The following is a 27,293-nucleotide window of genomic DNA, read 5'->3' on the forward strand; positions in this document are numbered from 1 at the left end:
CTACTTGCGTGGTCTTACGAAAACATGAATATCTCTCTACTTAGATGTCATAACAACTAACGATTTAATGCGTTAGAAACTAGATTCATATATCTTCAATTTGGTAGGTGGATCATCCCGTAATTCGAATTATACTGGGAGAAAAGCGCATATACATTTGACCTAATTTTCAACATATTTATGAATGTAATTTGTGATGACCTTTGCCAAATTTTGTTCTACATCTCGCTTGACTTCAAAACGTAATACACGACTATCATACGAATAAAATAACTCATAACATAATTTCGTTATCATGTTAAGCACCCTAGTATCACCCCAAAAATATATGTTATAACATTCCCAACTTGTCGACATTCGACGAAACTTATTTTCTTCAATTTGTTTAGCTGGTATTTATTATCCATGATCTTAAAGATTTGTAACCTCCAATGCAACATGATTAACTTACTTTATGTACTTTCAAAGACGATCTCATTTATGAGCTTACATCAATTGACTTACAACGTACTATCACGAGTGTAACAATTAAAGGACGAACCAAGTCAAGTTCACTAGTTGCTTAGCCTAATTCACTCCTAGTGACATTATAATCTACCTTACCTTGGCAACAAAACAAATGACATTTTTCCGAGTGGATACAAAAGAGGAGCTTATCAAATCTTTATCTCTATAATCAAAAAAGAGATAAAATAAAAAACAGAAAAGGGTCAAAACTACCCCTATTTTTTGCTAAATGGTTTATAAATACCTTTTATTTATCTATTCGTCCAAAAAAATACACGACGTTAATTCTATTAATAAAATTACCCCCGCGACTAACAGTAGAATTGGTGGGTCTACATTTAATGACATGTCATTTTTCTACTGGGCCACATGGCAATCTGTGACTAGAACAAAAATGGATACCATTTTGACCCACTTAGCTGACCCGACCCAATGGCTTCCCCATTTTTTCGGATCTTCTTCTTGATTTTCAAAACCTCGCTACTGACTTTAATGTGGAAAGCAATTTCTTGAGAACCACTTGTGATACCACAATATTAGATTTTCAGCCATGACGACACTGTTTTCTGATAGAGTAAAAAGCTTGCTAATTTACATTGCTTTGTCCATGTTGCCTTAATACTTGTGGGTGCTTAAGATTGTTTTGTTTCTTAAACCATTCCTGATTTTGAAGTTACTTGTATCTTTACAGGAAGCCCTTAATTAAGTTGGGTGCTAACATGCCTGCAAGAGCAGAGCGGGTGGCACGAAGGAGTGATTTTGACCAGTATACTCCTGGTGGGTTCTGTAATTTGCCTCCTTCACGTGGGGAAGTCTACGAAGTAGTCCTGTACTTTGGAATCATTGACATCTTGCAGGATTAAGATATTAGCAAGAAGCTCGAGCATGCTTACAAATCCTTGCAAGCTGACCCAACCTCAATCTCAGCTTTAGATCCAAAACTCTACTCGAAGAGGTTTCGGAATTTCATAGGCAGATTTTTGTTCCAGTCAGATCGGAAAAATCAAGAAGAAAGATCGGAAAAAATGGGGAAGTCATTGGGTCGGGTCGGCTAAGTGGTCGAAATGGTATCCATTTTTGTTTCAGTCAGAGATTGTCATGTGGCCCAGTAGAAAAATGACACGTCATTAAATGTAGGCCCATCAGTTCTGTCGTTAGTCGCGGGGGTAATTTTGTTAATAAAATTAACGTTGTGTGTTTTTTGGATGGATGGATGGACGGATAAACTATTTAGCAAAGAATAATGTTAATTTTGGCCCTTTTCCAAAATAAAAAAATAGTTTCCGCGCCGAAATACTTCTATATCCAATTGGATTGGATAATTGAGTGGTATATATCTAGTAAAACTAACCATATAATTGATCTCTCTTTAGCAGCTACTCGCTGTACAAGTTACAACATCTCGCCATATTAGGCAAGATTCTTCAGAACCGATCTTTTTATATTACATTTTACTTATATAATAATTTTTTGGGTGATTAATCCTCAAAGTGAATAGTCTTTAATTTTTATGGACAGAATTTTAAATTTAACAAGTGTTGTCTTTCGTTTGCGCATGTGCAATACTTTTTACTTTTTGACCTTAAAGTTCTGTCCATGAGGCAAGTGGGGGGTCAAAAATTAAAGACCACCCAAAAAAAGTATAACCTATAACAATAACAACTATCATTATAACGATACTATCTTCGTAAAATTACCTCTCTGTAGCATCCTTACATAAATATTTATTTATTTATAACAAAAAGTCAATCTACTAATCATATTTTATTGGAAACGAAACTTGAATAAATTTTATAAGTTCAAACGAGAATTTTGGAATTTCAAAATATTTTTTCTATTTTAGAGTTTAAATTCTTGTACATACAACTAGTTATGGATCTATTAGAAATATACTACTACCTTTTAAATTTTAAATTAATAAAATATAAATATCTTGAGATTTTAAATTTTAAATAATTTTTTATCTTTTATAATATAAGAATAAAAAATTAATCTGGGTGATTTTTGTTTATAACGTTCAAATAAAATCTACATATGTTACAAGAGTAGTAGCTAATAACATGCCAAAAAAGGTTCAAATAGACAATGCGCTATAACGAGATTTGGAGCCCGTTTGGATTGGCTTGTTTTAAGTGCTTTTAAGTTAAAATAACTTTTAAGTCATTTTGTAGTGTTTGGATAAAATAAAATAAAAAAGTACTTTTAAGCAATTGTTTTTAAGCTAAAATGACAAAAACAAGCCAAAAGCAAAAAGCTAGAATTCCTAACTTATGGCTTAAAAGCTATTTTGGCTTAAAAATCACTTAAAACAAGCTCATCCAAACGGGCCCTTGATCGAAGGTTAAATACCATTTTTACCATGTTCTTTATCTTTATCTTGGGCCAAGCTTGGGCCTCATTTGGGCTATAATCCATTTATAGATGGAATTTTTACCTCATATGGCAAAGGTTAACACCTTATTTAGTTTAAATAAATATCATTTTAAAAAATTATATTCTATAAATACCTTTTAATGTTTATAGCAAAATATATATTTTTGGTTACCTCCTACCCCTAAGTCAGTAAATACGCTATTCAGTTACACTATTTTCTTTCTCTCTCTACTTTGATATATGTCATTCTCTTCTCTCATTCCCTGAAAGCACGATACTCAATCTCAAAATTTCTTTCACCTACCATTAGTCAAAAAACCCACGCTCTCTCCTCTCTCCTCTCTCTCTTGGGAGATATGGTGTAGTATAGGCTGCCATGGATGCACATCCCTCTCCATCAAGTTAACATTAGACCGTCTCAATTCATCTTTCCTATATATACTTACCAGAGCGTTCTTTCGAGAGATTCAGGAGAAGAAGAAGAAAATAATGGGTATTTGACCTTTCACTTTTCCAAATAACTTCTCTCCTCTCTCTCTTCTAAACAAAATGGAAGCAAACGGTGAAGGAGTAGTCCCAGTACCTTCCCACTCCCACAGCGTTTCATCTCCACCGCAGCAAGTAAGTCCATTGCTATTGACAAGGCCACGCAAGAAAGGTCTAGACCTAGCACAGCCAGGATTAAGGTTGAACTTGATCATCAAGGAAAGCTGCCGCAATATACGAGGATTCAATTTGTTGATGATAAAACTGGGAAGGTTATCGAGCATGTCCAGAAATTCAATTTGGGGCTGAGCAACTTGGCTTTCTGTTAATGTATTTCAATGTATCACGCTTTATTTTCATGTATTTCATTGTATTCATTGTCTATTTTTTTTTATTGTAATTCAATGTATCTCGCTGTATTTCATGTATTTCATTGTATTCACTGTCTTTTTTCATTGTATTTCAATGTATCCCGTTGTATTCTATGTATTTCATTGTATTCACTATTTCGCTATATGCCATGAATGTATTCATATATTTTTTTAATTAATATAATTTATGTATTCAGATGTATTATATAATTTCTTTGAAGATTGCTATGTTTTTGGGGTATTTTCGGTTGAGAATCTTTTTTATAACTGGAAATACAAAATTTGTGTGTTGTAGGAGTTTGTTGAGTTATATTAGGAATCGATTATGTTAATTGATTCACGTTCCGTTTAAAAATAGTGTAATCCCCTATTTCACACCGTGAATAAAGTCGAATACAATAATATGTCCAGCTGTAATCCCATGTTTCACGCCATAAATACAGTCGAATAAACTCGAATATAAAAATCTGTCTAGCTATAATTCCCTGTTTCACGCCTAGAAATGATAAGTAGCTTAAATACATCAAATACATCTTATAACAACAGAAAACATATATCCATAATATATGAAATGATATTTGTAAATAGCTAATTACCGCTAAAAAAGATATTTATTTATAAAAATTTCCTCTCTCCCACCCCATTGTCCCGCTTGAACCTTAGTTGGCGGTCAAGCCTGAGCCTTTTTCTTCCGATTGTTTTCCGCTGTCCCCTCTTTAAATCCTAGCTTCTTCTTTTTTCCAGTCACTAATCTCTCTCCTCTTGGTTCATATTTGCTCTTGAATTTCTTCAATTTGATCGAAGATGAGGTAAGTTTTACTGCTACTTTACGCTTCGCATTTGTTCTTTTTAAAGTTTTCATCTTCTCTGCTTGCAATTTTACGGATTAGCTTTAGTTGGATGATCTGGTTTCCCTGAAAACGTAAAACTCCTACTATAATTGTAGGTTTTTTCTTGTCATTATATTAACTCCTTTAGCAGATTACATATGTTAGACCACTTTCGTTCCTGGTATTATATGGTTTGGTAATGTTGCGGAAGCCAAATGTATATAGTGTGAATAAGTCACAACTACTATACCAAAAATTATGACAGCCACCAAATAATAAATAAGACAATAAAACAACAATAAAGGGAACACCAGAATTTACGAGGTTCGGCTAATTTTGCCTACTCCTCGGACACAACCAATATTTTATTTCACTCCAAAAATACAAGTGAAATAATACTAAAGAGAGAAGATACAAATGCCTTAAACAGATGAGAAGGCAAATGAGAGGTGTGTTTCAATCCTAAACATTAGGCCTTCTTTTATAGGGGAAAAATCCCCCCAAACTTAACTCCCAACCAATGTGGGACTTTGGCATTTTGCCAAACTTCAACAAATCTCCACCTTGGCAAAATTCCACATTTTCAATTCTCTCTCAATAACAAATTTTGGTTGTGTCTTCATCTTCAATCTTCAGTGTTCAACAATGTTGATCAAATCCAAACAATGTTGAAACTTGATCGCAGTCACCACCTTAGTTAGCATATCAGCAGGATTCTCCGTAGTATGAATTTTCTTCACTGTGACTCCACCTTCTTCTATGATTTCTCGTACGAAATGATACCGAACATCAATGTGCTTCGTCCTTGCATGATAAACTTGGTTCTTCGCTAATTGAATAGCACTTTGACTATCACAAAAAATTGTGATACCTTTTTGTTCAACACCAAGCTCCTTTAGCAATCCTTGAAGCCAAACTGCCTCTTTCACAGCCTCTGTAATAGCCATGTACTCTGCCTCTGTTGTAGACAAAGCAACTGTTGACTGCAAAGTAGACTTCCAACTAACTGGTGCCTTTGCAAAAGTAAACACATAACCAGTAGTTGATCGTCGTTTGTCCAGATCACCCGCAAAATCTGAGTCACAATATCCAACTACAGACTGATTGTCTTCCTGCTCAAAAACTAACCCGACATCTACAGTATTATGAATATACCGTAGAATCCACTTCACAGCTTGCCAATGCTCCTTCCCTGGATTGTGCATATATCTGCTAATAACTCCAACAGCTTGTGAAATGTCAGGCCTTGTGCAAACCATTGCATACATCAAGCTACCAACAACATTTGCGTATGGTACCTTTGACATATACTCTCGTTCAGCTTCATCCATTGGCGACATATTAGTACTTAGCTTAAAATGGGGAGCAAGTGGAGTACTAACTGGCTTAGTCTTGTCATCTATGCCAAAACGTTGTAGTACTCTTTTCAAATATTCTTTCTGAGATAAACAGAGTTTCTTTGAACGTCTATCTCTTATTATCTCCATGCCAAGAATTTTCTTTGCCTCACCCAAATCCTTCATCTCGAACTCCTTCTTCAGTTGAATTTTCAACTTATCAATTTCTTCCGAATTCTTGGAAGCTATCAACATATCATCAACATATAGGAGAAGATATACAAAGGAACCATCTTTAAGCTTGTGCAAATACACACAATGATCGTATTTGCTTCTCTTGTACCCTTGCCGCAACATAAACTCGTCAAATCGCTTGTACCATTGTCTAGAAGATTGTTTCAATCCGTACAACGATTTTTCAAGTTTGCACACCACATTTTCTTTTCCAGCAACTTTGAATCCTTCTGGCTGAGTCATGTAGATTTCCTCCTCCAAGTTTCCATGTAAAAACGCAGTTTTTACATCCATCTGAACTAGTTCCAAATCCAATTGTGCTACCAAAGCCAACATAATTCTAATGGAGGAATGTTTTACAACTGGAGAAAATACTTCATTGTAATCAATTCCCTCCTTTTGAGCATATCCTTTGGCCACCAATCTTGCTTTGTAGCGAACATCTACTTGGTTAGGAAATCCTTCCTTCTTTGCAAATACCCATTTGCACCCAATTGCTTTCTTTCCCTTCGGGAGATTGGCCAATCTCCATGTATGATTCTGATGAAGGGACTGTATTTCATCATTCATGGCAATCCTCCACTTATCTTCTTCTGAACTTTGGACAGCGTCTTTATAAGTAGTAGGAACATCATCAGCTACAATTGAGGTTGCACAAGCAACCGTCTCTATGAGACGAACAGGTTTCGTTATTGTTCTTTTTGGCCTGCTGGTTGCTATTGATTCAAGTTGTTGTTGAGATTCCTGAGTTGGAATCTCCTCTACTGGCTCTCCTTCCAGAGGGTAATCTTCATTTGTTTCCTCCTCTGCTTCTTGTGTAGGAAAAATAAATTTTCCCTCAAACTCCACCTGCTTAGAAGCACCTTCATTTTGTTTGGTATCTTCTGTTACCTTATTTACCATAGCAAATTCATCAAAGGTAACATCCCTGCTGAATATTACTTTCTTTGTCATAGGACACCATAAGCGATATCCTTTGACTCCAGAAGTAATTCCCATAAAAATAGCCTTCTTTGCCCTTGGATCCAATTTTGACTCCGTCACATGATAATATGCAGTTGAGCCAAACACGTGCAAAGAGTTATAATCTACAGCAGGTTTTCCGTACCATTTTTCAAATGGTGTTTTGCCATCAATAGCAGCAGATGGTAGACGATTAATGAGGTGACATGCATATGTAATTGCCTCAGCCCAAAATTCTTTGCCCAAGCCAGCATTGGACAACATACACCGTACCTTCTCCAGCAAGGTCCGGTTCATACGTTCTGCCACTCCATTCTGTTGTGGTGTATGTCTAACAGTGAAGTGTCGGATGATGCCATCATTTTCACAGACCTTATTGAAATGATCATTTTTGTATTCACCTCCATTGTCTGTGCGAATACACTTGATTCTCCTGCCTGTCTGATTCTCCACCATCATCTTCCATTTGAGAAAAATTCTCAACACTTCATCTTTGCTCTTCATTGTATACACCCATACTCTTCGGGAAAAATCATCAACAAAGGTTACAAAATAGTGCTTCCCACCCAATGAAGGTGTTTTGGAAGGACCCCAAACATCAGAGTGTACATAATCCAAAATGCCTTTAGTATTATGGATCGCTGTACCAAATTTAACCCTTGTCTGTTTCCCTTTGACACAATGCTCACAAAACTCCAAGTTGCAAGCCTTTACTCCTTTTAACAATCCTTGATCTGATAGAGTTTTCAAGGATTTTCCTCCAGCATGTCCCAAGCGCATGTGTCATAGCTTGGTTGCTTCTGCCTCTTTGTCGTCACTGGATGTTACTGTCGCTGTCCCAATAACTGTACTGCCACGATAGCGGTACATATTATTATTCTTCCGATTAGCCTTCATTACCACTAGTGCACCGGAGCATACTCTCATCACTCCATTTTCTGCAATGATTTTGAACCCTTTTGATTCTAGGGCTCCCACAGAGATGAGATTCTTCTTCAAATCCGGTACATATCGAACATCTATCAATGTTCTGATCATTCCATCATGGTTCCTTAATCGTATTGAACCAATGTCATATGAGGTAAGAGGGCTGTTATCCGCTGTGTGGATGACTCCATATTCTCCTTCTTGAAATTCCACGAACCAGTCCCTGTTGGGACACATATGATAGCTACAAGCCGAGTCCATCAACCATATGTCTGATGATGTTGATGACTCTGTTGTAACTAATGAGAAGTCTGAATCATCACAATCAGCTACATTTGAATCCATAATGGCCTTTCCATTGTTATGTTTGGCCTTATTCTTCAACTTCGGACAGTCTTTCTTCCAGTGCCCTTTTTCTCGACAAAAGGCACATTCATCTTTGCTGGGTCTGGATCTTGACTTGGATCTTCCCTTCTTTGTCCTCGTTTGATTTTGAGGACGACCCCTCACAAACAGTGTTTCTCCTTCTCCGCCCTTCTGTTTTTCTCGCTTTCTTTGTTCATAGCTGTACAAAGCTGAACAAACTTCTCTGAGAGAAACTTCGTCATTTCCATGGAGTAGAGTAGTTTCAAGGTGCTCGTATTCATCAGGAAGTGACGCCAACAACATTAAGGCCAAGTCACCATCATCATAAGTTGTATCCATATTTTGCAAATCTGTGACCAACTTATTGAAACTGGTGATATGTTCATTCATCGTGGTACCAGGAACATAGGTGAAGTGAAACAGTCTCTTCTTCATGTACAATTTATTTTGACTGTTTTTCTTCAAAAATTTATCCTCCAGTGCTTTCCATAATTTACTTGCAGAAGTTTCCTTTGTGTATGGATATTTCTGCTCTCTAGCAAGGTAGGATCGAATGGTACCGCAAGCAACACGGTTGATAATTCTCCAATCTTCTTCTCCAATAACATCTGGTTTCTTTTCTTCAATGGCCAGATCTAGCCCTTGTTGAAAAAGGACATCTAGAACCTCGCCTTGCCACATCCCAAAATGTCCGGACCCGTCAAATATTTCTACCGCAAATTTCGCATTTGACACAATTCTTGTCATAAGCGAAGATGCCAATGATGACGTATTGTTGACACTTGATGTAGATTCTTCTTGTTTATTGTCCCCCATATTTGACACAAATATTATTTAATAGCTGACGACACAAATCAAGATTATTTCCTTTCTGATGTAGAAGATCAGACTAAGCTGCAACTACAGAGCATACTCAGACAGAACCTTGACTCAGTTACCAAGATAAATCTTTTCTGATGTGGAAGATCAGACTATGCTGCAACCACAGAGCATACTTAGACAGTACCTTGGCTCTGATACCAATTGTTGCGGAAGCCAAATGTATATAGTGTGAATAAGTCACAACTACTATACCAAAAATTATGACAGCCACCAAATAATAAATAAGACAATAAAACAACAATAAAGGGAACACCAGAATTTACGAGGTTCGGCTAATTTTGCCTATTCCTCGGACACAACCAATATTTTATTTCACTCTAAAAATACAAGTGAAATAATACTAAAGAGAGAAGATACAAATGCCTTAAACAGATGAAAAGGCAAATGAGAGGTGTGTTTCAATCCTAAACATTAGGCCTTCTTTTATAGGGGAAAAATTCCCCCCAAACTTAACTCCCAACCAATGTGGGACTTTAGCATTTTGCCAAACTTCAACAGGTAAAGCAAATTTTCAGACCAGGAAATTGAAGTATTTTATCTATATTTTCTGGACCAAATATGTACAGCTTTTGGGATTCTTGTTTTTTGGCTTTAAAGAAAAATGACTTACTAGCAATGGGATGAAATAGGTCTGAATAGAGTGAATAGATATAGAAGATTCATATACTCTACCTTAGCTAGTTTGGGTCTAAGGCATTGTTGTTGTTTTTGTTGTGTTCTTTGTTTGGAGGGTTCCTTTTTTCTTTTTGGGCCCCTTTTTTCTTTTGTTTTGATGATTGCTCTGTCTGGACCAGCTTACGCACACCTCGATGATTACACTTACACTTGGTACCTGGCTACTTGCTAACTCCCACTAGCATACTGGGTAACTCTACCCACAAAGGCTTAGGCAGATGAGCAGAAAGCACCTAGTCTTTTTCGCCTATGCTTGGATTTGAACTTGAGATATAATTGCTCTCTTCCCACTTCATTGGCCTCGAGGCCACACCTTGGGAGACAGTAAAAGAAGACTTTCCTTTTCTTCAAAAAAATAGAACTTTTATTTACACTGTGTTTTTTGGGTTTCCTGTTGCATGAACTCTTACCTTTGTAAATAGGGATTGTTGTTTCTCTAGCTCTTTATTATTACTGCTCTGAATTCCTTTCGTTCACTCTGCACTTTATCAAGCTTAACTTATGTGATCTCATGTTAATCAGTAGTAGAGTCCTTTTTTGGCTAGAATAAAAGGCTAACCAGGCTGTTGGATTTATATAATAGTAGAAATTAGAAAGAAAACAAACCTGGTTATTTTCTCATGTTTTATTGCTGAATTTTGATGTTTCTATATTCTTGCTGATTCTTGTGTTTATCAAATATTAGCAAAGTGAAGCTTCCTAATTCGTTTTCCTTGTCTTTTTCCTTTTCTCTTTTGCTCTTTTGCAGTCGGCCAATGGAATAGGATGCCCCTGTAAGTCAGCTTACTTTGCAAGTGTTTTGCCTATATATAGCTTTCATTATTGATTTCGTATTTTTCCCTTGGCTTATCCCTGTGTCGTTAACTATTTATATTTTAGGACCTTTCTACTGCTCAATTCTTGTTTTCTTTTCTCTCTTCTTTTTACCTTAGTGCCATTCAATTAGATTTTCTTTTGTTGGTACTTGGTAGCCATCACCCTTCCCGTATGCGCTATATCTAGTATTCTTTTTCTAAGAATAGGATTTACACCTCCCTCTTTCAGTAAGAACAAGAAATTGTTTGAGATAGTTTGAAGTCGTGATCGACATGGTTTTTTTAAACGTATCACATTGGCTATTGACATGTCTTTGGTTAAATCATTTGAGTTCATTACTCTTAAAATAAATGACAAAAACACTTAGAACTTTAAATAACAGTATAGCTTCTTTTTGTATTAAAGGCGGTTTTCGGGCCAACTTGCGGACACCTTCACTATTTCACAAGGTACATGCTACCTCTCACTAGCATTGTTACCTCTCCATAACACAATTACAGGTCTCACTAGCACGGTTATGGGGTAACGCTGCCACCAAGACTTAGGTAGATGGGAAGAATCACCTAATATTTTTATCCCTGTTGGTATTGGTATTTAAAAACTGGTCTTCGAGATTTATACCCACTTTATTGACCATTAGACCACACTCTTGGATGCTTCAAATAACATTATAGCTACCAAAAATTATTTGAAGATCCTTTATTGGTGGCTATGTAATATGGTGCAGCAACTGGGATGATGGTTATAGCATATGAACTTCAGTGCCTTTCTACAGCATCAGGTGCATTAAAAAATGAAGTATGTTATTTCTTCAATGTATTTTCCCTTTATATTTGCAAATTACGAAGTATAAAATATATTGGTTGAAGAAGTTGAACTAGAAGACTTTGTGTTCTAACCCTGGGTTGCACTCACCTCCATGCAAGTGTTGTCGAATCCCAAGTAGAGGTATTGCTGGATCTTTGACATTGCTTTGTTTTGATGGTGGTTGGAGTAATTTGAGTTGAATTGGGAGCTGCTGCTTCATTTCATCAGTCCATCTTTGAATTGCAATTCCCTTTTATCCTGCTATTATCCAATCTAGTGTTTGGTACACAAAATGTAAATGCTAAGGAAGTTTTTTGAATTCATTATGTGAAATTTATCAACAATTTAAAATAAATTTGGAACTTCAGAAAGGATTAACGCTATAATTTGGTCGTGTCATTTTGTAAATGAAATGCTGAGTGAGCTGTCATCTGGGGGTAATAATACCATGGTAAGAAGATTAATGGTAGGAAATGACAGCAAGAGAAATTTCATTTTTTTTTCCAAGCTAGGAATATGGACAGAAAAAATGGTTTGGTATTTGGTGAACGTTAAAAATGGTTAATAAATGAGATAATGGTCTTACAAAGAGGAATCATTTGTGTAATGTTGGATACAGATGATCGAAACTCAATGATAGGGACTAGGAAACAATTCTCATATGAAAATCTGCATGGTGTATTACTAATAGAGCTCGCCTCATGCCCCTGCCAGTGCGGAATAAGGAATTAGAGAATCATGTACATATACTGTTTTCCTTACATTTCTATGAAGCTATTTCCGTGTGCATACGGAAATGAATCATTTCCTCTATGTTTGTGCTTTTCTACTTGAGATACGTTTTGTGAGTGTTACACATTCATGATTTATTTCCAGATGGCCCAAGATTGGGCACATCCGTTTATTTTCCTGTATTTATCTGTTTTCCCTCATTTCTTTGTAATGCTAATTACACTTGTGCAATGTAGGTGAACCGGGTTTGATTTGGAGCGAAACTTGTGAAGCAGCTAGGAGTTGGACCGACTTGTATAACTTTTCGTATTCGGGAATTTACCTTGGTAGAACGACTTGATTAGTGGAGGATGCTGTAAGACTTGAAATAGGATTTTGCTGTTCTGCTACGTACTGTTATCTACTTCAGGGACCTTGTAAACATTGGAGTTTAAAGTGGTTTGTCTTGTATGTTGAATGTTATGATCGGCTAATGTGTAGGGTACCTACCTTTCATAACTCCAGATACAGTGCTCATCGAATGGGCTAGTATACTTACCATGATCGAGTTTGGGTATATGCGTCGGCAGGAACATGAAATAGGCGATTTTGAAATGGAGGTAAAGTTAACCAAATGAACGAATATGATAAAAGGTAGAATAGCCTAAATGACACTTATACTTGTGTCACTTTGTAATTTCGGTCATTCTACTTAATTTGTTTTTATCCAAACTCTTTTACTTTATCAAAACTTATATTTTAAATCCTTCTGACCGATCATATGTGGCAACATTATGGTTGAGTTGGACAACAAGTGCGAACATAAAAAATTAGCCTAAGAAGAAAAAAAAAAATGAAAAAAATAGTAAAATTTAAAGAAAGTAAACTAACCCCTTCTCGTTCTTCCACAAAACCCATCCCATTTCTATTTCTTTTTCTCTTTCTTCCCCCTCCCCCTTCCCCCCCCCCCCCCACCACATCCCGTTCTCCCTTCCAATTTTCACCATAAAATCATTTTACCTTGAACCTATTCTCATCCAACAGACAAAAAGTATTGTAATTTTTAGATTACACTTTTTTAAAGAGCAAAGTATGGGTTGTTCGATTTTAATGGAGAAGTGAATCTGGTTTTTTGAAGAAAAAAAATTGTTCAGTTTATCTAGGAATAAAGTGTGCTTTTTGTTAATACTAAGAAACCAATGGAGAATGAAGAGTGATCTCCAGATTTAAATGGTGTTCTCCGGTGGCCGGAGGAATTTTCCTGCGATGGCAGTGGTGGAATTGTTGGCGGTAAGGAGAAGAGATGGTGGAGTAGGGAAAAAAATGAAGATAAAGTCGGTAGTTTATTTTTCTATGTGACACTAGTAATGACGTGGCATCCTAAGTGTAGGAGATTATATTACATGCACTGGAACAAATGTAAGTGTTCAATTGGCAAAATATTAAGTTTGGGCACCGGGATGACAAAGTGGCATTTGTAAGCTATTCTGCCTTTATCATAAATGAAGCGTAACTTTTCACCCGTACCCGTTAAACCGCATTCTATTCATGGTTACAAGATAGTACATGGGTGGTTTGGGGTGGTTTGAATTGATGCATAAAATTCCGTTTTTATCTCTATAACGCTTGACTTTTAGTAAAAAAAAAAATATTGTATTACCTAATATAATCTCTGTAGAATTAAAACTTAAAAAACTTTGCAGAAGTTAATCGGAGTTTAATATTGTGAATCAAATGATTTCTTACCAATTATAACCATACGTGAATTCGTGTATTATTACATAACTGTTAAAAAGTTGGATAATTGTGTGTACAACTAGTACATGAATAAGTGCATCTAAACTAAAAATGCTCCTATATTAGATAATTTATACGTGATAATTCATGTATTATTACTTTTTGCCTAACAATTTCGTATTGTCATTCATTGTATAATAATTTTTGAATTATTATCACTGCATTAAACAATTCTTGCATAACTAGATAATAAATCAAACGGCCCCGCCCTGACAGTATCTCCTAACTATATTACTGATAACATTAGAACTATAAATTGACGAGTTTAGCATCTATCTATATCTATATATATATATATAAAGCTGGGCATAGAAAAAGTGAGGTGACACCTCTTCCAAGCCAGCATTCTTATTTATCTATTTTCTCAGATTTTCACAAAATTTTTCCTTTTTTCCCCTTCTTCTATTTAATTACCTGTAAGTATTTAAAGCCTAGGCAGAAAATTTAAGTTACAATATTAATTTATATTCACACCTTTTAGAGTAAAAGCCTTTTCCCCTAAATTCTATCAGTTACACAATTACGCAAATATGATTTCTCAAATTCTTTCAGTTACAACTTCAATCCTCACTTCATTGCAGAATTTGAAAGGTCTCTTCACCCTTACATTTAACATCACTATATGAACAGAACATACTATATAAATAGAACACCACTAATGCATTCACAATCTCACTTTTTCATATCCAAATACAAACTTTGCCCAATGTGGATTAGCATAAATCCCAGATGGAAAGATGAATGAAGGCAAGAGACAACACTATTACTATCTATTCAATAACTCTCCGTCTCTTACTTCACTCTTCAAGTCATCCAACACCGGTCATATGGACTTCCGTAGAGAGACATCATATTATAGGGTGAAAGAAGAAGAAGAAGAAGAAGAAGGAGGAGGAGGAGGAGGAGGAGGTAGGGGTCAGAATTGTTGTAAAAGTTTAGGCTTGAAACCACAATAAATTTGGGATATTTTGATGTATGAACTCTTATGTGAATGCAGTTTTTTTCTTTTGTCCTCTCCTTTTATATGAGAACTGATAAGAGTGTTTTAGAGAAATCTGATTTTTAGGGATTTTGCGTGAATTTAGGAAGAGAAAGTGGGAATTTATTCATATATGGGTTAATGGGAGGAAACAGAGGTACTAAGAATGACTAGAAGAAGGAAGGAAATCAGAGATTGTATATCCAGAGTCTGCCCAAAATGAAGTTTAATTTGAAAAGGATGATTCATTTAGTTGGTTTCATACACAAAATCGGCCAAAGTTGGCAGTTGGTTTCATTTAGTTGGCAGTTTTTACTTACTTTATTTATCCTTTTGTTTTTTGCTGCTTCCTTTTTTATTTTTTTGAAAATAGGAAAAAGGTACATCAAAAAAAATAACAATATACATAAGATAATACGTAAATTTTTTAAAGAAATCATCTTTCTAATATCTATTTTAAAAGAAGATCGGCTAAAATGCAGTTCATCCAACATATTAAATACTACATTCTTATTTCATTAATATGTAGAATCTCTTCTATCTACTAAATTTTGTATAATATTTATTTTTAAATTTAATAATAATTTTACTAGTTGTTAATAAATTAGACACTCCCATATGGGCAGTAACGGTAGGTTTAGTACAAACAGTCTCATTGATGAGTTTAAAGGTAATGATAAGGATTTCACTTGGATCTAACAACTCCACCTACCAAGATAAAAAATTTCTTATGGAAATGCTTTCACAATAAATTTCCTTGCAGTTCATGTTTAGGCCATATTCGCGTCAATGGATGCAACTTGTCTTGTGCGCAAAAATGAAGATGAAACCATAACTTATATCTTCATCACCTGTCCTGTTGTGAATGCCTTCCGGAAAAATAGGGCTTCACAAATCTCATTGCCACTGATCCTAAAAATTGGATCCTCAGCATAAAAGTTTTCAATATCACTCTTAATAATTATCTCATTTCGGAGAATCTTTTTCCTTTTGTTTTCTGGAGCATCTAGATCAATGGAAACAGTAATAATCAAAATAATACTAACTATTATCTATCTCTTAAGAATGTTTTCCATCAGGCAATGAAATTCAAATTTGTCACAGCTAGGGAACCTAACGGAAACATGAAAAACTCCATCGAAGTAAAATGCCTTAAACCACCTACTGGGTGGTATAAGCTTAATACATATGGGGCTCTTAAAGCGACTAAACTGTGATGCGGACTTGGCGGAGTCATCCATAGAAGCTAAGGAGACTGGATGGTTGGCTTCAATAATATACATGCTGCTACTCCTATCCAGGCAGAAATGTAGCTTTGCAACGAGATCTTCAACTAGCATGTGACTTTCAACTATGGCCTTTGGAAATAGAAACTGATTCAACGGACGTGCTTCAATATTTTGAATATGATTATCCAATGTACAACATTATTATATGTGAATGCAGGTAGTTGATGCTCCAGCTGGAGAAGGTGTTGGTTAGGCATCGCTTTAAGCAAGCAAACCAAGAGTTCCATGTTTTCGCAAAGGAACCTTCTAAGGCTTTAAGCAGTCCAATCTAAATCAAGCTCTCGAGTTTGCAGTTCCACCCCCTTTTGTGGAAGCCTAGTTTCTAGAAGACAAAGGTATTACATATTGTGTTAGGTTTATTTCGGATAATGTACATGCTAAATTGGCTGAACTTGGGAACCAACATGTCCTAGGTGGCATAGCTACGGAATGTAATATGGCTACTGTTATCAGTATTAATAATATTAGTAATCCAATTTCTCAACAAAAATAAAAGAAGAAAAAACAGTACTCTGCACCGCCCTGACAGTGTTAGTTTTCTGTTTCTAGGGGTTAACATCCCCACTGTGCTATCAGAAGCTAAGATGCATTTCGTTTTGGCATGTGTTAATAGTTACAACGCAAATACTAGTGTAGATGATACTGTTACGGCCCAAAATCCATTAAAGGCCGTGGCGTCAGACACTACTGTTAGGTAAGTCAACACCAAGAAGTTAATTAACTCATTTCAGTATTTTTTTGAAATCGTTTCTCTTCCTTACATTAAACAATATATAATGAACTTCATTGAGTAAATAATGATGTCTTTAACCAATTTAAATACTAAAATAAAATTTCATAGTCATCCCAAAACCCGGTGTCACAAGTGCATGAGCAATTTCTAGGAATTTAAAATGTAATACAATAATTATCCGGAATACAAGTTGGACAGAAAAGAAAATGCAATACTCTGAAGGAGACTCTGTTGGTTGCGGGTCATCTCGGGAGATGCAGCTCACTTAAGTCTCTGTATCAACCATACCGCTACGCCCAACGAGGCCACTAGACGTACATGTGCATGTGCAACAAAAATGCACAGCAAGTGTAGTATGAGTACGAAATCAACGTGTACCCAGTAAGTATTCAGTCTAACCTTAAAGAAGTAGTAACGAGAGGTCGACTTCGACACTTACTAGTGGTCCAATAATATCAAATACAGTAGAGAAGTGAATAAATATGAAACAGAGTAAATATATAAGATAAACATGTATAAAATACGTGGTACAATTTCTTTCTTTACAATTTTGCTCAAGCTCTCAACTAGCAAGTTCCCTCCGTAACCGGAGTATATATATAAAGCTATAGTGGATATCATCAAGAGGCTGTCATAAATCAAATCAGGTAAAAACCCTAGGATACACCGGCTTCTAGCCAAATATTACGCATGAATTCCATAAGAATGATGTATATATATATATATATATATACATAGGAAATGCCGAGGCGTACGGCCCGATCAAACATAAAAGTAAATTGTGCACTACCGAGGGTTGAACAACGCGAACCATAGATGCATCTGTTAACCTGTCGAGGCGAACGGCTCGTTCCCATGAGAGTGTGGTACATAAATCCTGCCGAGGCGAACGACCGGATCCCATAAGAGTAGTAGAAGGAAATACCCTGCTCGCGAATCATACGTGCGACGCGGTCAAATATAATTTACGGAATTTCCCCGTTTGCGAATCATACATGCGACGCGGTCAAATATAATTTATTAATAAATCAAAATCCTTTTTCTTTATTCCTTTCAAAATAAGAACAATTCAACGTGAAGCTTTTAAAGAGATTTTTTCTGCTCGCGAAATGCACATGCGACGCGGTTACACATAAATTCCTTAAGTCATTATAATATTTCTCAATTCTTTCGAAAATACGAGGTTCATGGAAACCCTTAAAATCTTAAATTACCTCAATTCAAATTCCTTTCAACATAATAATTATGCAACCTAATCTTGTTTCTTCTCAAAACAACAATAACATTAACAACAATATCTACATAGCATGATGTAAGTCTGAAACTACCCGAACATAGGCATAACTAGTAGCTACGTACGGACACTAGTTACCTCGTGCGTACATAGCCCCCCACAATTAGAAGCACATAATAATTTAGCTCATCTATGGGGATAATTCCCTCTTACAAGGTTAGAAAGGAGACGTACCTCACTTCGAAGTTCTATAACCGGCTTCCAAGCCCTTCCGATGACTCAAATAGATGCACAACGCTCCAAAACTAGCCAATAAACAAAAAAAATCCATAAATATATGCTCTAATACTCAGAACAATTCAATTTAAATAAATTCCTAACTCCACTTGAAAAGTTGACAAAATCGTCCTCAGGCCCACGTGCCCGGATTCCTAAATTCTTCGAAGATAAAGTTTACCCATAACCTCACGAACTCAAATATATAATTTATTCTCAACTCCATGCCCAAAATCGTGGTCAAAATCCATAAATACCAAATTTTAGGTTTCTACCAAAATCCCATAATTTTCACTAATTTCCATGTTCAAATCTATGTATAATCATGTATTTAACTCAAAACTAGTATAAACTATTTACCTCGGGCTTAGTGATGAAAATGGCTTCCCAAGTTGCTCCCAAAATCGGCACCCATGAAAGATTTGAGATAAAATGAGCCAAAACCCGTTTTGCAAACTTATACACTGACCAGGCGACCTTCATAGCGAACGAGTCCATGGCCTCGCGTTCGCGAAGTCCAGCAACTCAGGCCCAGAAATTTACTTTTCGCGTTCGCGAAGGCCAGCTGCCCTACCCCTTTGCGTTCGCGTTCCCCTCTCCGCGTTCGCGTAAGCCAAAAGACCTTAGGCCCAGCTCCCCATTTCCTTCTATGCATTCGTGACTCTCCACTCGCGTTCGCGTAGGTTCCTCAAGCCAACCCTTCTCGTTCGCGGCCTCCCCATCGCGTTCGCGAAAGCTAAAACTCAGTAGCCTCCACATTCCCTCTTCGCGAACGCGGGACTTCCTTCGTGTTCGCGGAGAAGGAAACCAGACACCAGCAGTTGAAATCCAAAACAACTCTAATGATCTGAAACCACCCCGAAACACACCCGAGGCCCCCCGGACCCCGTCCAATCACACAACCTAGTCCCATAACATCACACGGACCTGCCCGAGGCCTCAAATCACATCAAACAACGCTGAAACCATGAATCGCACTCTAATTCAAGCTTAATGAATTTTAAAATTTCCAACTTCTACATTCGATGCCGAAACCTATCAAATTACGTCTGATTGGCCTCAAATTTTGCACACAAGTCATATTCGACATTATGGACCTACTCCAACCTCCGGAATCGAAATCCGACCCCAATATCAACAAGTCCACTTCCGGTTAAACTTCTCAAAACCTTCAAATTTCTAACTTTAGCCAAATGACTCCAAAATGACCTACGGACCTCCGGATCCACTTCCGGACGCGCCCCCAATACCAAAATCACCATACGGAGCTATTCGCAGGCTCGGAATCCTAAACGGATATCAATAACACTGAAATGCACTTCAACTCAAATTTATGAAATTCTTCCAAAAATGCTAACTTCCACAATAGGCGCCGAAACGCTCCCCGGTCATCCAAAACCCGATCTGGACATACACCCAAGTCCAAAATCATCATACGAACCTGCTGGAACCTTCAAATCCCGATTCCGATGTCATTTACTCAAAAATCAAACACTAGTCAATTCCTTCAACTTAAAGCTTCCGAAGGATAATTTTCTTTCTAAATCAACTCCGAACTTCCCGAAATTCAATTCCGACCACGCGTAAGAGTCATAATACCTGAAGTGAAGTTGCTCATGGCCTCAAACTATTGAACGACGCGCTAGAGCTCAAAACGACCGGCTGGGTCGTTACAAATTGGTTGCTAAGTTTAGTTAAGTCGAACTCATTTGGTTGTCGCGATCCTCTGGCATTATACTGAGTGGTTGTCTTTGTTGTTGATCCTCTTATTTTATTTCACTTGAATATCTTCAAGGAGAGCTTTGCCTTAATGAATTACTGTCTACTGTGTTTCTAGTACACTTTGCAAGCAGCCCCAATATCAATCAAGTTCCACTTTAAGTGAAAAAATAGGAACCTGTTTATTCTTATGATAATAATGGAGGTTGATCGTCTACATCAAGTGTTGAAAAAGGACAATAGAATTACAAAATTGACAGGAATGTAACATGAACAACTATTAAACTATTCAAAGAACTAGGGGGCTCAGTCTACTGCTGCCTGCACTTTTGCTGAACTAAATGAGCATAAGAGTCATCTTTTGCCGCGGTGCATTTCGCCCCTGACCGAGTTAAAACACCATAAACAATATCCAAATACACTCTCTATTAAGCTGTGGTGGCTGAAGAAGTATTTTCTTTGTGGTCACCAAAAATACGTTGCCTAAAGTCTTGCACCATCATAGGCAGTCCTTTCGTGAGAGCTACTTTTGGTTCCCAACCAAGCAACTCTTTAGCCCTTGAGATATCAGGCTTCCTCTTGTGTGGGTCATCCTCTGTGTTTGGTCTGAACTCAATCTGAGCATTTGGATCAATGGTTTCCTGTACCACCTGCACCATACATGATACGTGTCACCAAAATGTGGTATACTAACAATAGGATTTAACTCATCTATACTGACAGTGAAAAATACTTTCACACTAACAACATATTTTAACTTCTTGTAGCATGTAATTTCCCTTATTTTTCATGTTACTAATCTCACTTTTTATAGACAATTAGTTGTGTTTATCTTTTAGGTGATGTAGTGTAACTTTTTTTTTTTAATATTGTCAATATATATAAGTTTAACTCTTGATAATACCTACTTAGTTCAATCATCTTGATTAGGTGATGAAGTCGTCTAATTTGATAAGACCTAACCAAGCTATAAAATGCCAATGCAAAGGAAAGTATATCGTCAATCTGGAGAATCCAAAACTCAACAAGAGGATTTGGATGGATGAAAAATATGTCATGCATACCTTAGCAAGTTCAAGCATTGTGAATTCGCCAGGGTTTCCGAGGTTGAATGGTCCAACATGTTCTCCTTCCATCAAGCGCATAAGGCCCTCAACCTTTAAAAGTAACCAAAATAAAACAAACTTTAGATTCTTACTCTTGAAAACTGAAGATTACAACCCATGGTTGGTCTCAAGAAACAGCCGACTCCCAGTATATCTTGTAACTTTATACACACTAAAACTAACCAGTGTCCCATTTTGACAAGTTAAGAAATCTATACAGTACGCTAAGCGAATCTCAATCAACCTGAAGTTTGCTAAGGAGTTGAACGCTAAAAAGATTGGGGGCAAGTAAAGGTACAAAAAAATAAAAGAAATAGTTTCAACATATATGCACTAATAGCAAAAATATTTTACACCATCAGGTTGAATTACAACAATTAAATGTGTATAATAATTCTAATTTGATACTCTAGCAAATAAAGTAAATTCCTTTTGAGAAAAACCTGCAATAATAGGTAAATATACTTTGATGCTATAGAACTTATTTACATTGTCTATGTAAGTTAAATCCAATCTTCTCAAAAAAAAATATTTAACTTCTCCAAAAAAGTAAAATCCAAAAGATGCTGGTCCCAACTCTGGCTTCTACTTGAAGAACATGGCATGTGCTTCCACACTACAATTTTTATCCTTGTAGCAGAGACTCGGGACCCTTTAGGTCCAAGATATTAAAAATGGTTTCTTTTCATGTTGTACAATGTATGATGCATTCTAACAAAAGAACTTTGCACGTTGATATATTGAAAACAAATTTTTATTTAGCAAAACCAGTTTGCATCTAGATGGCAACGTCAATTATTAAAGAATCTTCCATTTGAAAGCCACTTTGAGAAGCAAGCAGTGAGGCATTAATACTGAAAATGTAACATAATTAAATTAGCAAAAAGTAGAGTGCATTACCAGATCTGAAACAAATTGGAAACTTCTTGTCTGCTTCCCATCTCCATAAACCGTCAAAGGCTCCTTCCTTAAGGCCTGTACGCAATGTGAAATTATGGTTTACATCAGTGCAAAATATCATATTTGCTTTTTGTTTTTTGTTTTTTGTTTTTTGTTTTTTGTTTTTTTAAAGGCGAAATACATAAACGGACCCTTTAAGTTATCCTCAACGATCAAACAAACACTTCAACTGACCCCTTTACCATTTTGACACTTTAAGTGGCTATTAAGTATAGCAAATACACACCCGACGCTGACATGGCAAATCAGTTGTGTCTCACCACAAATTGAGCGCGTGAGGACTTCATTAACATTTTTTTTCCTTTTCAGTTTAAATTATTTTGTGTGGCCTACGCCAAAAGATGTTGAAGAAGAAGGAAAACATCAACACCCCAAAAAAACCAAAACTTGATTTCTACAATGAAGATGACGATATGATGAAAGATTCTATTGATGCCTGAGAGTTTATTCTATTTTTATTTTTATTTTTTTTTGGAAATAAGTACTATGAAGTATATTGAGGATTGTCGATATTTCCAAATCTGTGAGAATGAAAGAAAATATTTCTTTTTAACTGAAAAGTTTCTCTCAATTAGTAGGAAAAGATATTAAAGCTTTAAAGCTTTAGACTTTTAGAAATTAGCAATAACAGAAAGTTAAAAAGCGAACTCCTCCATTATTGGCGGCACCAGCGGCGGAGGAAAAAAAGCAATTGAGAACTCTAAACCCTAGCAGCTTCCATTGCTGCTGCTGTGTTGCAATTTCAGGTGAAGAAGAAGGTAAGTTTTGGGATCTGACTAAATGGATTACTGCGCAATGCCAAACCCAAAACCCCTTAAAATTTGATTAATTTTTGAGGTAGCTAGGTTGGGCGAGCGTGTGGGAAGGGTTCAGATGGTTTTTTTTTTTGTTTTAATCAAAATTAAACGTGTGACTTTTTAATTGGTTCATTAGGTAAATGTAATTTACGCATATGGTCTGCTGCACTCAGGTGTTTACTTGATATACTTAATACCCACTTGAGGTGCCAAAATGGTAAAGGGGTATTTGTTTGATGGTAAAGGGGTATTTATTTGATCGCGAAGGACAACTTAAAGAGGTATTTGTTTGATCGTTGAGGACAATTTGAAGGGGCATTTATGTATTTCGCCTTTTTTTAATGCAGTTTAAGAATCCATTAGGTTTACATTAGATTTTTATATTTGGGTAGGTGGAGAAGTTCACCTGAGCGACAAAGTTGCTGACAACGCGACCATCATCAATGCACATACGAGGTCCATAGGTGTTAAAGATCCTAGCAATCCTCACCTGCAACCACATGCATACATCAATATAAATTTAGAAAAGCAAAACGAGTTTGACTAACATACACTTGAAATTTATATTTACACAATCAACTCATACAAAAGCCAATTACATGTAACTTTCTATATCAAACATGGACTGGTAACCTACAAAATATGGTAAACGACTAAGTGCTTGCGCAATAGAGAAATAATACATCTGTCTCCAGAGATGTGGTTAAACTTTTACTTTTTTACGTTTTGTCCATGTAATGCCAGAAAAACTACAATTACACTATGTATGGAGTGTAAACTGTCGACAAGTGTAAACTTCAATTATAAAAGATAACTTGGTTAAAATTCATTTTAACCTCGAATACGGATTGGAAAAGGGAAGGAAAGTACGAACCTCGACGCCAGCACCTCTGTGGTAGTCCATAGTCAACGTTTCAGCCGTTCGCTTTCCCTCGTCGTAGCAACTTCGGACACCTGTTAATTTACCTTTCTTGGTCAGTACACCCCACTACTCATACATTTGTAACTATTCTAGATTTACATTAAAATATACGCACAAAAAAAGAGATTAAATAAGGTCAGCTCGTTGCACAAAGCATCCCGTATTCATAAAGGATTTGGAAAAAATCGTACCCCAATATAATGTAGGTAGCATACCCTGATGCAAATATCAGTAGTTAATTCCATAGCTCAAACTCATGACCTATAGGTCACACGGAGACAACTTAACGTTGCTCCAAAGCTCCAAGAAAACTTGGCTGATTAAGAGAGACTATTATCCTAAATTATCATATGGAAATTCATGTTATAATTCAACTGTGTTATTTTTCTTTATGACGGTGATGTTCAAGCCAATTTGCACATATCTCAACTATTCCACTGGTTACTATCTCCCAAAAACACAAGTACGGATAACTCTACCCATCAAAGCTTAGGCAAATAAAAGAAATTATCTAATATTTTTTCTTTGGTTGAAATTGAATTTGAGACCTCATTATTCTCTTCCAGCTTCATTAAACACTAAGTCACACTCTTTGGCGTAATTCCACTACAACATTCTGTACGAATTCATTAACTTGTAACAACTACTAGGCCAATTACATTTTTTCCTCTTCCTCTGGTAAAACTACTCCTTTCATATTTTAAAAAATTGAAAAAAAGAAGAGAAAAAGACAGCTAATTTATTTTATTCTAGGACAAAACCTAATGGAGATATAAAAGAGAGAGAAGATTCAAGAGAAAAGGGCGCGCCAATTAAATGAAAAAAGGAAAAGATAGGTGGAATGAAGCGGCTGGACCCGCAAATCACGGTTTAATAGTTGACAAACTTTAATTTCCCGACCGGATCTAAGGAAAGAAAACTTCATTAGTTGTCATCGTCGTTGAACACGTGGCTCCACATTCATACAACGCACGACTCGGTTCCTTAAAAAAGTCTGCCATTGCTTCCGTTAGTCACAACCCTTAAGACCCAACATTAACGTGAGCCGTACCCCTTCGTGTTCGTTGTTGTATACTTGTATCCACAGACACATTAGCAGATTTCATTTCACCAGCAGCAAATGCTATCATTATTGTACGAAAATCAAATTTAAAATAATGAAATTTAAATTAAAAAAAAACTTACCGATGGGATTAACATTGCCCCAGTATGTCTCCTTCTGTGGATGTTCTAATGGATCACCGTACACCTCGCTGGTGCTCGTTAGCAAAAACCGCGCACCGACTCTTTTAGCTAATCCCAGCATGTTCAATGTCCCCACCACATTAGTCTTGTAAAATTACTCCGTCAAGGAAACATATTTTTAATCCAACATTAATAATATTACGACATATGAAAAATTGAATTAGAAACAAAAAAACAACACAAAATAATATGAATAGTAATGAAGAAAATAAAAAGGATATAATAGTCTTGACGGGGTTATGCTTGTAATGAACAGGGGAAGCAGGGCAAGCAAGGTGATAGATCTGGTCAACTTCAAGCAAAAGTGGCTCAACGACGTCGTGTCGAATGAGCTCAAACCTAGGGTTACCGAAATGGTGCATAACATTCTCTTTGCGACCGGTGAAAAAGTTATCAACGACGATCACGCTATCACCTCTAGCAATCAAACGGTCCACAAGGTGGCTACCTACAAAACCGGCACCACCGGTTACTACGATCCTCAAACCCTTACGTTGCAAGCCCAGCGGGATCTTCCCGCCCGAATTGAACGAACCGAATCCGGGTCGGTTCTGGTAGATCATACGGTGAGCCACCTGTGGCTGAGTCGACTCGGAGGGTAAGTACGAGTCGTAGATCATGTTGTTCGCATAATTTAAGCTGCCCGAACGAGACGAGGGCAAAAGGGCGAAAATAAGAGAGGCGATAGCAATGCCTGCAAATAGGAAAACGATGCGTTGTTCGCGTAACAAGTAACGAACGGGTCGAATTACACTCAACCATGGCTTGTCTGGTTTCGGAGTGTAAACGTCGGGAACCGGCTGTGATTCCGGTCCCCGGTAGATCAATTCAGAAGCCATAGTTATATTATGGGTATTCTTATTGCCCACCCTTTCTTCTCTCAAAAACTCTTCTGTACTTTTCTGTATATGCAGAAAGAGAGAAAAAAAGCTGGCCTTTGGATAGTTTGTGGAAATTGGAAATAAATATAGGGGGGAGAGAGCTGGGACAAGAGGATTTTTCGCCGGGAATTCTCACTCACACTATGGGCTGGCGCGTGGAGCTGATTTTTGAAGTTAGTATGTTGTTTTAATAGGGTCACTATTTCGTACTTTATTGCTAAAGTAGTGTATTATGCAAAAAAAAAAAAAAAAAAAAAAAAAAGAATATGGCTTTACTTTCTGAGATTTGGGGAGACTCACAGCCGTTTGGCCAAGCTGCAAGCATATTTTGAAAAGTTATTTTTTTTTTAAAAAGTATTTTTTTGAGAAGCAGATTATGTTTGACTAATTAATTTGAAAAGCACTTTTGAGCAGTAATTCATGTTTGGCCAAGCTTTAAAAAGCTGCTTCTAAGTGTATTTTTCTCAAAAGTACTTCTAAAAAAAGTATTTTTGGAGAGAAACTACTTTTTTCTGCTTCTCTTCAAAAGTACTTTTTTCCTTCTAGAAGCTTGGTCAAACACCTTAATTTTTGGCCCAAAAAAAGCACTTTTGGCCAAAAATAACCTTGGCCAAGCAGGCTATCATTAGTTTTATAGCCTATTTGGCCTAGATTTTTTTTTTGGCCAAAAGTGCTTTTTTTTTTTGTCAAAAGCACTTTTGGCCAAAAATTAAGGTGTTTGACCAAGCTTTTGGAAGGAAAAAAGTGCTTTTGAGGAGAAGTAAAAGCAGCTTTGAAGAAGCAAAAAAAAGTAGCTTCTCTCCAAAAGCACTTTTTTGAGAAATATTTTTGAGAAAAATACACTTAGAAGTAATTTTTTAAAGCTTGGCCAAACACTAATTGCTGCTCAGAAGTGTTTTTAAACTAATTAGCCAAACACAAACTGCTTCTCACCAAAAATACTTTTGAGAAAAGCACTTCTCAAAATAAGCTGATTTTTGCAGCTTGGCCAAACGGGCTATTAGTCTATTTGTTTTTTGACATCTCGACAAAGTTAAAACTGTTACCCTCTCTGGTCCACAATAAGTGAC

The 27,293-nt window shown here is 36.5% G+C and overlaps 1 protein-coding gene and 2 long non-coding RNA genes across 3 annotated transcripts; 2 read left to right on the top strand and 1 right to left on the bottom strand.

Annotated features, from left to right (window-relative positions):
• Window positions 1–961: 961 nt before the first annotated feature.
• Window positions 962–1,717, top strand: LOC138877112 (uncharacterized). Its single transcript, XR_011402433.1, has 2 exons — window positions 962–1,081; window positions 1,199–1,717. It is a non-coding gene; the product is annotated as an uncharacterized lncRNA (long non-coding RNA).
• A 2,659-nt stretch (window positions 1,718–4,376) lies between these two features.
• On the top strand, window positions 4,377–12,768 carry LOC104240875 (uncharacterized). The gene is made up of 3 exons (XR_011402257.1): window positions 4,377–4,546; window positions 10,700–10,724; window positions 12,543–12,768. It is a non-coding gene; the product is annotated as an uncharacterized lncRNA (long non-coding RNA).
• Window positions 12,769–20,469: 7,701 nt separating this feature from the next.
• Window positions 20,470–26,300, bottom strand: LOC104240876 (UDP-glucuronic acid decarboxylase 2-like). The gene is made up of 7 exons (XM_009795773.2): window positions 25,564–26,300; window positions 25,283–25,430; window positions 24,050–24,129; window positions 23,582–23,665; window positions 22,319–22,393; window positions 21,377–21,469; window positions 20,470–20,962 (listed from the first exon to the last, which is right to left on the bottom strand). Exons 1-7 carry the CDS (start codon window positions 26,179–26,181, stop codon window positions 20,741–20,743), a joined length of 1,320 nt encoding a protein of 439 aa, XP_009794075.1. The 5' UTR covers window positions 26,182–26,300; the 3' UTR covers window positions 20,470–20,740.
• Between the last annotated feature and the right edge of the window lie 993 nt (window positions 26,301–27,293).

Source organism: Nicotiana sylvestris, chromosome 9 (genome assembly GCF_000393655.2).
Source record: "Nicotiana sylvestris chromosome 9, ASM39365v2, whole genome shotgun sequence".
Lineage (NCBI taxonomy): Eukaryota > Viridiplantae > Streptophyta > Magnoliopsida > Solanales > Solanaceae > Nicotiana > Nicotiana sylvestris.

What these genes read in the sequence shown, in the direction of transcription:
- LOC104240876 (XM_009795773.2), bottom strand. Translation starts at nt 26,181, where the DNA reads ATGGCTTCTGAATTGATCTACCGGGGACCGGAATCACAGCCGGTTCCC. An exon ending in ACAGAGGTGCTGGCGTCGAG is followed by an intron (nt 23,666 to 24,049) that starts GTTCGTACTTTC and finishes ATGTGGTTGCAG; the next exon opens with GTGAGGATTGCTAGGATCTT. An exon ending in TCAGCAACTTTGTCGCTCAG is followed by an intron (nt 22,394 to 23,581) that starts GTGAACTTCTCC and finishes CATTGCGTACAG; the next exon opens with GCCTTAAGGAAGGAGCCTTT.